This window comes from Megalops cyprinoides, chromosome 25 (genome assembly GCF_013368585.1).
Source record: "Megalops cyprinoides isolate fMegCyp1 chromosome 25, fMegCyp1.pri, whole genome shotgun sequence".
In the NCBI taxonomy this organism is placed as follows: Eukaryota; Metazoa; Chordata; class Actinopteri; order Elopiformes; family Megalopidae; genus Megalops; species Megalops cyprinoides.
In genome coordinates, this window is record NC_050607.1 from 10,801,559 (window position 1) to 10,812,668 (window position 11,110).

An 11,110-nucleotide genomic window follows, 5' to 3' on the forward strand; every position below is an offset into this window, starting at 1 on the left:
GCTGAAGATGTTTTCCATCATTCATTAATTCTTAAATCATGTTACACAGGTATATTGTGTGGCCAATCAAGCTGAAGTAACACTGTATGTCACACAGTCCTGGAAGGCCTGCATGTTGTTCGTGGAGGTAACTGCTTCTCACTGAATCATTAAACCTCTTGATGGATGGAAAACACACCATACATGTTACATAGTGGGATCATTTCCAGCAATTGAAAGAAGGTAGGTACATCCTTGTAGTGCAGCACTACATAGAGAGAGAGAGAGAGAGAGATGCAGAACTGTACTATGGATACCTAAATCAAACAGGGGACAAATCAAGTGGGTACCTCTCTCAGAGGAAGTCATGTATAGCACTGTAATCTAAACCTGGGTGATACCAGGGGGATTATGGATAGTAATGTGCTGGAAAGACAAATTCCCCTTTGAGAAAACAACTTTTCACACTGTTCAGCATCTCTCCTTTTCTGATTGAATCTTATCTTGGATCACATGTTTAATCAGAGGGAATCAAATTTAGCATGTATTTGCCACATTTATGAACATCTTAATTAACTATTACAGTTATGAGTTGCAATTACAAGAAAGAAAAACAATTGTGCAAAATAACAACTGCGTCATTTAACAGGTGTGCCCTGGCCTTAGAAACCTGAAGAACCTGAAGTTGTACAGTGGAGATATTTAGTAATATGACATCAGTTGTCAAGCAACTCCTGTCAAAAAACTCCTGTCAAGCACTCAATTGAGGAACATTTGAGATGTAACACAATCACATCAAAGAAAAGAGTCTGTGCAAGGTAAGACTTTAACGCTGGGCAATTTAAGTTTGTCACTTGGTGACCCTGTAAGTGAAACAAATCAAAAGGTTTGTACAGATTTAAGGTTGTGTTTTTAAATGGTGTAGTCTATGCCACAAGGATGTTCCACTGTAGAAATTTCTAACAAACACACATGCTCGCACATGTTCTCCCTCTCTCTCTCTCTCTCTCTCACACACACACACACACACATACACACACACACACACACACACACACACACACACAAACACACACACACACACATAAATAAACAGGTGTTAGGAGAGAGAGAATTTACTCCTTTATTTACATTCATAACTCTTGGATTTTTTCACAGTTTAATCCAGGCTTTTATATTAGATCATTTTCAATGGCACATTTGCTCTATGTACACTAACAGAAAACTTGAGATGTTGCATATTCTTAAAGTGTACATATATTACACATATGTACATGTATACATTTATCCACATGTAAACATACACATACATACAGATTATACATTTTATAAATGTATGTATAGTGGACACATGTTCATAAACAGTCCAGTTCCCTTAACCACTACCCCACATAGTTAGTATGTTCCTCTGATTTTGATCAGCAAGAAGGTGGTCTCTTCACGCTGTAAACCACTCTTGTCTAATTCTTAATCTATCAGCATTGTGGTGTAGTACTTAAGAAACAGGGTCTGTAATGTAAAGGTTGCCCGTTTGATACCCAGGTGGGGTCTAGCTGTTGTGTACTTAGGCAAGGTGTTTAACCTGAACTGCCTCTGTGAATATCCAACTGTATAAACTGATAACATGTAAAACTTGTCAGCTATGTATGTTGCTAGGGATAAGAGTGCCCGTTAAGCGTCATGTCATGTAATCGCCCATCACTGTCATTTTACAGTACATTCACACAACAAACAATCTCATTCCAGTATGTATAAAAATGCAGTTTTCACAAGTATACACTATTCCTGAACAGAAATGTGCACTTGCAAGGAAATATACCAGCACTTTGGTGCGGGTTTATCTACAGGTTAATTTTCTTATTGAAAAGAGTAAGTACGGTGTTCAGAAACTGAACAATCGAAGTGACACCCCCTGGGATGGATAACACAGCTGAAACAAGCAGACCAGTGATGATTGGGCAGGAACCATCTTTCTGAAACACAACCATGCGCCGGTCTTTGGTCTCAAAATCTCAGCTCCTTCCACAGTTTTGCTGGCAATATTCAATGTATGACAAAAATGCAAATGTATAAATGTATTTATACAGGACATGCAATTAGTGTAACAAGTAAATGGCATCTGAGTATACGTGTATCACATTGAACGGATCTGTAAAAATATGTAAACCATACCCCAGTACACTGAGACTCACCGCTACCCTACATCCCCCTATTCAACAGTGCTCAACACAACCCCCCCACCCCCCCCGGAGCTGTTTAAACAGGGCCAACAGTACTGGGTACTGGAGTTTAACTGACCATGCAGGAGTTGTTGTTGGAGTCTAAACAGAACTGCCCATGGGATAACTTTGTATTATAGCTATACAGAACTGACCAGGCAATGCTTTGAGTTGCAGCTGACACAGCTGAACACTGTAACCATATGCAAACCAGTATCTACAGTACAGGCATGATTGCTTATATTAATCATGATGTCCACCAGGGGGAGCTGTACTTGTGAGTGGCTGTTGAGGTTTCAGTTGCCGTTGCCTTTAGGGAGAGTTCAGTGCTGTAACCTCTGGCTTCATTTTGAAGTACTGAGCAAAGCGAATTATTGCATACCTAGAGGAGTAACAAACAGAACATTTACGATGACGCTGGGCAGTGTCACACTTTGTTATTACCTAACTATGAGGATTGCTTAATAGTCATGTGAGCAAAGGAGGTACAGGTAGAGCGACATTGAACAGAACGACAATGGCGACACAGTTTAAACATCACGCTGCAAATAAACATGCAAATAATCTTATTCTCAGCTGAGAGCTGAGGTCATCAGGATTGCCCAACTATCACGGCTAATGGACCAAATTTAGAGGGCAGAAATATAAAACTGTCCACCTGAAGCACCGTCTGTTATAGTTTCATGACAGTTTATTTTACAAAAAATCCAGTGTGTCAGAGAGGACAGGTATTAACAGCAGACAGATGCACTTACCCTATGAAATCGAAGTCAATGGTGGAGTATTCTGCCTGAATTAAAGCCCACAGCCCCCAGAAGAAATGGGATGCCTAGAGAGAAGGAGAGAGCTTACAGTTCATTTCTTTCTACAGTCAGTAATGCCTTTTGTACTGTAAACTTGAGGTTTTCAGTACAACACAGTTTCATCAGTCTACTTGAAAGCTGTGAAATAAAATAAGTAACTGATCACTCTGAAATGCACAAAATATCATGAAGGACAACTGAGCAGCTGCAAAAACACAGGGAACAGTACAACATGAACTGATACAACTATCTGTGTTACATAAAGAGATGTGCTTTGAGCTTATCTGTGTGTTAGTAGCCTTGATCAGGGGACGCTGGATACAATTCACCAAATACACACGAGAAAATGTTGGCTTAACTGTACCTATGTTTTAAAGCCTGCTTATTACACATGTATTCCAAACATCACAATGCAGTGTAACACTGCCACTGTAACCTGCTCTGCTCACAGCCCCAATTAATAACACGGGTGCTAACAACATTCACAGGAACCTTGGTAACACAGAAACAGACACTCACCAAGGCAAAGTGGTTGACCTGAACGTACAGCACCTCCACCTCCATGTCGGAGACCTCCGTACCCTGGCCTTTTTGCTCTTTGTAGGCCTCCAGGTACACCCTCAGCCACTGCAGCTGGAACTCTCGTCCCGGGTACTGGCTGTAGTCCACCTCATCCACACCTGGCAATTAAAGTCACAACTTTATAGACTTCCATTAGCCGAGCTTTATCACACGGCCTTTCTTCCTGATGCAGCACTACTGCCCAGTACACATTCATCATATTGATACCCAACATTATCAAACAATCATTTAGAGCAATGTAAACTTCTAATGTAATTTATTGTTCCTTATCTTTACCTTGGTAAGCATCCATACTGTAAAGCTATTCATTAAATAACTAACAGCGCAACTGAATTAGAAATTCTTTTGTGTTCCCTTATCAACGTCAGTCTATCTAGCCCTCATACGTAGCCCAGTCCTGTTATCTGTGGACTTCAGCCAATTTTGTCAGTTGATGATAATCATTCTTTAAACACCATTCAATAACACTTAAATACATAATACTGACTCAAAACACTTTGCAGATCTGTGGATATGCAGTAATCTTCTTTCTCTATACTAAACCAGATTGTGTCTTTCGGTTTGGAACTTGATATGATATCTGATTTAGCTTTCCATTAGCCTTGTGCCATTTTACTTGCTTAGAGGGGGTACACAGAAACATGGTGAGAGTAAGTATACTAAGTTTCAATTATGTTATAAAGGATATGAATATAACTAGAAAAAAAGAGGCGTGTTTGACAAAAGCTACCTTTCTATGCTTTTAGGGCTAATATGGACTCGGTAACAAAAAAAAAAACAGCTATTCATTCATCACGTCTTCACCACTCATGCATTAGAGAGAGGAAATATAGTGTGTTTATATCACAGCATGAACTGTGCCAAGATGTTGTAAATCCGGTTCCTTTTCAGCACACTCACTTACGAAACTGTAGAGTATTGATTTGTACTGTACTTGTATGCCAATGTTACTGTTAATGCTCATCCTTATGCCTATATGACCAACTAATAAGTGAATACAACACCGCAGTAGTCAGCATCAGAACACCATCTGCCATAGGATACTTCAAAAACAGAAAATGAGGTTACAGGCAAAACACAACTAAAATATTTTCAACCCAGATGACACTGAGAAGGTGATTATTTAAAGAATGAATAGGCAGTTGTGCAATGCATGCAGGGAAAGGGGAAGGAATCTACACCAAGCCCTTCAGTATCAACACCACAGGAATGTGGGCTAAACAAAAAAATAATAATGGTACTAAACCTATAAGAAAACAACCTGGCAGCATGAAACTGTACCTCACCTCATTCACTTACCAAAAAGGTCAAGGACTTTTAGGCATTAAATGTTAAAAACACAGATTTATGAGAAACTACTGATATTGTGGTTGGTAATGATATGGATCACGTACCTGCAAACTCATTGAAGTGGTTCCCAATGTCATAGGCTTGGTAATTGTAGCCGGCGTATTCATAGTCAATAAACTTTACATTTCCTAAGCAGGACAAACAAATGAACATGTGTTAATTATACACCCCAGTCATCATTTCTTACATGTTAACAGCATGAGTATTTCCCCCAAACTAGGAGTCTAAAGGGTCTTTAGATCAGGGTAAGAGTTTTGCATTTTGACTGGAAAGAGGGTAGTCGGAAGGGACATTTCAAAACACTTAAGACTGCGGAGATACAGAGGCAACCACACTGACATGCACTGGATGACAACACAGCATGCTTGGTAACTTTTGAGGGATCCTCAAAAAAACTTGATAACCCACACAAGACTGAGTTATTTCAACTGTATACGCTGGGTACAAAAACTGATTAAAACACTAAAATCATTATCGGGTAGATGTCTGTCATATCAAACTAGTGTCAAGAAAATGTGGGATATCCAGTTTTTCCCAGGAAACCCCTTGATTAGTAGCACAAAGTAATGGCCTTTCTTGAGAAGGCAACCATTCCTCAAAAGCATTAAAATGATGGCACACTACAGAAGCCAGAGGCTAGAATACTGCAAAACCACTGCAATGTGGCAGTCTAAATGACAGCCATCTAAATGACATGTTAGTTCTGTTTGGTTCTGAGCATTTGAAGCTACAGCTTTACAGGCATTCCCTGTATAAAACATTAAAAACAAATGTAACAGGAAAATCTGCCCCCTGGTGGCAAAATTGAGTTCTGAGTTTATTAGTGAGAAACCAAAATGCAAACCCTTACCCCTCATAAAATGAAAAACACTTAACAATGGTCAGAATTTGACTTGACCACCCCACCCTCTATTTTAAGCATTTCCTTGTTTTCAATACTGTTTTGAATATATAGCTGTAGTAAATGTAGGCAAATGTTACAATGTTGTTCTACACAGCAATTTGAGTTTGGTCTGTGCTGTGACATCGTACTGTGTGTCTGGCCAATAGACTAGCAGGTGTTTAGTCTACAACAGGACACATGTGAAGGGGTTACCGGGCCGGGTGCAGTCCGAGTGGGACTCAACAGAACACCTCCAGTCAGTGGCTATAGGCCTGCGCGGCAGATGAAGAGATTTTTGGGCACGCTCACATCTGACACAAAACACTCAGCTGCTTCACTACGGACACACAGAGAGGCAGCGCCCTCCCCCTGCAGCTTCAGACACACCCACTGTCAGCACACTCCCCCCGCAGCACTGCCCTCTCATTGGGCCACAGATCACCCCATCAGCTCACAGTTTAACATGGAAATTATGCGAAAGGTTTCCTGGCCAAGTTGCACAGCAGGTTTAGTCTCAGGGCCCCCTAGGGGGTTTATGCATAATTTGATTGTGGCAATATTCTTTCTCTCTCACTTGACTGAATGAAGCAGAGAAGAAATGCAAAACAGTTACAAAGCAAAACACCCCTTGACTAAAATTCCTGCACCGGGGGGCACAAGCTTTCAAATAGACCACTTAAAGAAACAGGAATCCCATATCTAGTATCTGAGCTGGGTGTAACATAGATCTACTGTAGAACTGAACTGGGTGTTGCTGGGTGTATTGTGGTACTAAATTAGATATGGCCACTCAAAGCCGTCTCACCCCCTCCAGCAGGCGGCGCTGTTGTTCCTAGGAGAGAAAATCTAGACACAAGGAGCTGTGAGATCCCCACCCAACCCCCTATGGAATAAGCCAGTTTGAATCACCATGATTCAGCTAATAGTTAAAAAAAAAAAACGCATTCACATCATAACAAATAACACTCCCACACATGTGTTTGTGACAGACGGGAGAACAAGGCGGGTCTGCAGCCAATTATAACATCATTCAATGGAGTGAAACGACGGGAAGACTGAGCTCATACAGCGAGATCAGGAGTGGCTCAGCAGGCGTGCCAGTCTGAGATGATCTGTTATTGCGTAGTCGGCCTGGCTCAGGGGCGCCCCCCGCAGACCGGCTGTGGTCACTCACCTGCGCCTTGGTTGTAGATGATATTCTTACTCAGCAGGTCGTTGTGACACAGGACGACGGGACAGCCCAGCACAGACAGACTCCTCTGCAGCCACAGCATCTCCTCACGCAGGCACTCCCTGCCGGGCACCTCCTGCGAGAACCTGGGCTCAGACAGACACAACCACGTCAACCCCATGACAACCTGGGACAACATCAACTCCGTAATACACTAATACTATTGCTACTAATAACACATGAACATCTTAAACTTCGACTCAGTGACACACTGGAAAATGGCTCAATATCACACAAACTCAATTATTCTCCTACCAAGCTCCTACCTCAGATTCTGGGCAGGGTCCTGGAAGTGGGTGGGCACCAGGGAGAAGTACTTCCCCATTTTCAGCCACAAGTTGGACTTGGGGACCCAGCCATTGTGCGCATGGATGGAGTGGTATTTCGCCAGCTGCCTGGCTATTAACCTGCAGGACACACATATGATCATCCCTGCTACTGTACCAGACTTCTTCACACGCAAATTAAGAGCCCTGGATATAATATGAATGTTGCCATTAATATTAAAAATAGTATGAGTTAGCGTGACAGGTTATTGATCTTTACCAGCTAGCAGTCAGCATTGGAGCACAGAAGCAGTGATGTAATCATGCTAGCACACAGCATGAATAGCACCACGCCCTACTGTTGTTCTGATTAAAGTGTCCGCCTCCACCGGGCTCGGTGGAAATGATGTGCTCATTGGCTTGTGAGTGTCTGTGTGTGCATGTGTGTGTGTGTGCATGTTTGTACCTGAAAATGAGGGGGTTGCGTATGTGCTTGGGTTCGAGGGCGGTGCCTTGCAGGAACTCGTAGCAGAGCCCATTATTGAATGTGCAGTAGATCTGTGGGGCGCAGCGATGAGCCTGCAGTACTCTGAAGTTCTGGACCTCACTCTCCCGGTCCACAAATAGCTCCGTCTTGTTGCCGTAGATACGAACTAGGACCATGTCTTCCGTGACACCGCCGACATAACAGCCAATCAGTTTGTTGGTAATGCCATCGGTGAAGCACTGTGAACGGACAGAAGGAACAGAACCTTGGACAGTGAGTGGTGATTCTTCTTACCTGCTGCTCCAGCTACCTTCTCCCCAGCATAGCCACACCCATCTTCTTCAATCTCTCCTTTTAAGTTAAATGTAGTATTTTCATCTTTTTAAGTGTGGGACACTCAAGGAATCACAGAGCGCTTCAGCAGAATTAAATCCATATTTTCTAATCTTCCCAGAGGTGCATTTCAACCACAGATATTTAAGTTTTTATATGTTCAAAACCAGCTGAGGTTTTGCCCTATTCACACTCTCAAATTCTGCACTACACTGCTATGAGACACCAGAAAGGTACAGTACATTTTTTGCTAGTGTAAGAGTAATCAGCAACATCACTATGCACGCAGAGCAGGTGTGTATTTCTCAAAGCAGTAGTATTGTGTTATCTGGCTAAACTGTGATGTTTTAAGACAGTTCAGGTTTTCTAGTTTCTGGAAACCAAGCTTGCATATAACCACACTGACTTCCACAGCAACACACCCAGCATCTTAAACCTGCTCCAGAGAAGGCACACTCAGTTAGGCTGGCTGGTGGAATAAAATCACGTCATCCCGACTAACCAAATCAGATATTCTCCCCCTCTGGAAGACTGCAATCATTTTTATATCAGTTTGACTAACAGTGGGTTGCAGTAGTGAGAGGATTTTTCAAGATTTAAACGAGTACAAGCCATATAATAGATATTAGTTGTTTTAAAACCCTGTAGACAGAATGAGCCAGCAAGTAACTGTGTTGTGGGCCACAGTACGTCACATCTCATGCAACATACTGTAGCGATCACACCTGTCGGACAGGGTGATGGATAGGGAGAGCTTTTGGCAACTATTTCCAACTTGGAAATTAGCCCAGCCTTTTCGCAATGCCATAATGTTTGATGCGCTGTAGAGTAGGAGAGCAGGGTTCGGTTCTCACTTCCACCAGTGAAGCTCGCCACCGCCCCCGGAAGCTCCAGTTCGCTATATTGGTGTTTGAGTAGGATGTGCCCACATGAGTTATGAGCTCAATCTTTAGTGCTGCACTGTGGAGTGGGAGACCGGGGTTGCGTTCCCATCTCCACTGGTCACGACTGTCGCCTTCCCTGGACACCCTGCTCACCAGAACAGGACTGCAGAGAACCGTCAAGAGTTTGAATAATAAACGTTACTTTCTTGTGTTCAGTGCCATATTAATAACTGCTCATCTGTAGTACGGATAAATATAAATTAGGACGAAAATACGTCATCAGATGCGCGACATTATGAAGTATGTGCTTGCGAACGTAAGACACGGTCCCGGTCCGTCAGATTTAAGGTGTCTGTGAATTGTTCTGTCGGTAGATGTGTCAGGCCTTTCCGATACGGCGATACCGTTAGCTTTGCTTGCGCCGTGGTATTTGGGTAAATGCACTGCATTGCACACTGCGAAACTGCAAGTAAAGAACAGAGCGCTTGTTAATGGCATGTGATAATCTACTGTAGTTACATTATCGTGATCGCTCGCCGCTTTCCGACGCCGCACGCAGTCCTACAAAAGCAGGCTGGGGAGAAGAAAACGGCCCTCTGTTAGCTGAACCAAGAGAAACCGTGGGGAAAGTCTTGAAAAGAGTCATAGTACACACGGAGATATGTACTCGTTTGCAAACAGGAGTTGCAACTGTGAATAATCAACAAAAAAAACACTTCCAACAAGAACGAATCTTGCTAGTCTTCTTAAGTAGCACGGGATCCCGGCCGTGCAACCAGAGTGACAGCTTGATATTCACACTACACTTGTGACGTTGATCGCTGTATTTTAAATGTAGCGAGATATTAACCAAGGCCCTCAAGGCCTTTTTAGCACGATTTCCCCACCTACGCAACCAGCCAGCTGACTTGATACCTGCTAGCTACCTGACGCAGACAAAAATCAACACCGCACCCCGAACATAGCTGGTTAGCTACTGTACATACAGTTATAATGAGAGCAACACACCCACCGCCGCCTGCAAAATGACGACTCTCCGGTTCATTTAGGGTTTTTCACGAACGAAAGCAATGAGGAAGAAATACCTTGATCTTGACCTCTGATGGTTTCCAGCGGGGTCTCAGTTCTTTGATAAGTTTCAGTGCCCCAGCTCTGAAGTCGTGTTCGTCTACAGTGACATTGATTTTGGGGACAGCTGGAGATCCCTCGGGTACGTGGATGTAGTTTGCCATAATGAGAAAGTGTAAATATTGCTCTTGGTTTCAGTGTAGTTTCTCGGGACCCGTGTACCTTCAGAGGGCTGCGGAGAACTGCGTTTTAGTGCAGCGGCTGGGGTGTTCTTTAAGTCCAGAGAAGTACTCCTCCCCAGTGTAAAATGCAAACGCGTTGCATTCTGGTCCTCGTGACTCATGACATCGGGGGAGGTGTCCGTTCGTCACCACAAGAATGCGAATTCTTTCTTGCAGTGTTTTTCACCTTGGACATCAGAAATAACGTCGTCGTCTTCTTCTTCTTCTTCTTCTTCTTCTTCTTCTAATAATAATAATAATAATAATAATAATAACTACCACTAGCACCACTATTACTAGTGTTATTATTAAATACTATAAATGTTTATAAAGTACAAATATTATTAAATGTATAGATTTTAACATTGCATTCATTAAGAAGGGCATATCTCGATTTAATTAATTATTGCTTAAGTATCACTACCAACTTACTGAATGACTTTTTTGAGATACAATGTTTGATGTATGAGTAGCAACTCGTGTATAAAAAATCACATTCACTTAAATTGTTAGGCGTTCAAGCGTTGTTGTAGATGTTGATCAGTAAGTTCAGTTATGCATCTTAAGATCAGTAATGCACAGATACATTTTGTTCGGTATCTGGACCATCTGGTAGCGCATAGAGGGAATTGACGGAACGTGACAATTTTAATGCTTATATACCTTTTTCATCATAATTGTACATTAATACGACCCTTGGAAAAAAACCCAAATGTCAGAAAAATGGCTGTTGTTTGTGTTTAGGTTGTTATTAAATGCTTCCGATTATTCAAACGCATTTTGAGTTTCTCCGCGCGTTCCCTA

The 11,110-nt window shown here is 42.3% G+C and overlaps 1 protein-coding gene across 1 annotated transcript; it reads right to left on the minus strand.

The window, feature by feature from the left end:
• Window positions 1-1,149: 1,149 nt before the first annotated feature.
• Window positions 1,150-10,408, minus strand: LOC118771979 (ethanolamine kinase 1-like). The gene is made up of 8 exons (XM_036520190.1): window positions 10,103-10,408; window positions 7,780-8,039; window positions 7,314-7,454; window positions 6,991-7,133; window positions 4,978-5,061; window positions 3,521-3,681; window positions 2,954-3,027; window positions 1,150-2,580 (listed from the first exon to the last, which is right to left on the minus strand). The coding sequence occupies exons 1-8, from the start codon at window positions 10,247-10,249 to the stop codon at window positions 2,511-2,513; spliced, it is 1,080 nt and encodes a 359-aa protein (XP_036376083.1). The 5' UTR covers window positions 10,250-10,408; the 3' UTR covers window positions 1,150-2,510.
• Between the last annotated feature and the right edge of the window lie 702 nt (window positions 10,409-11,110).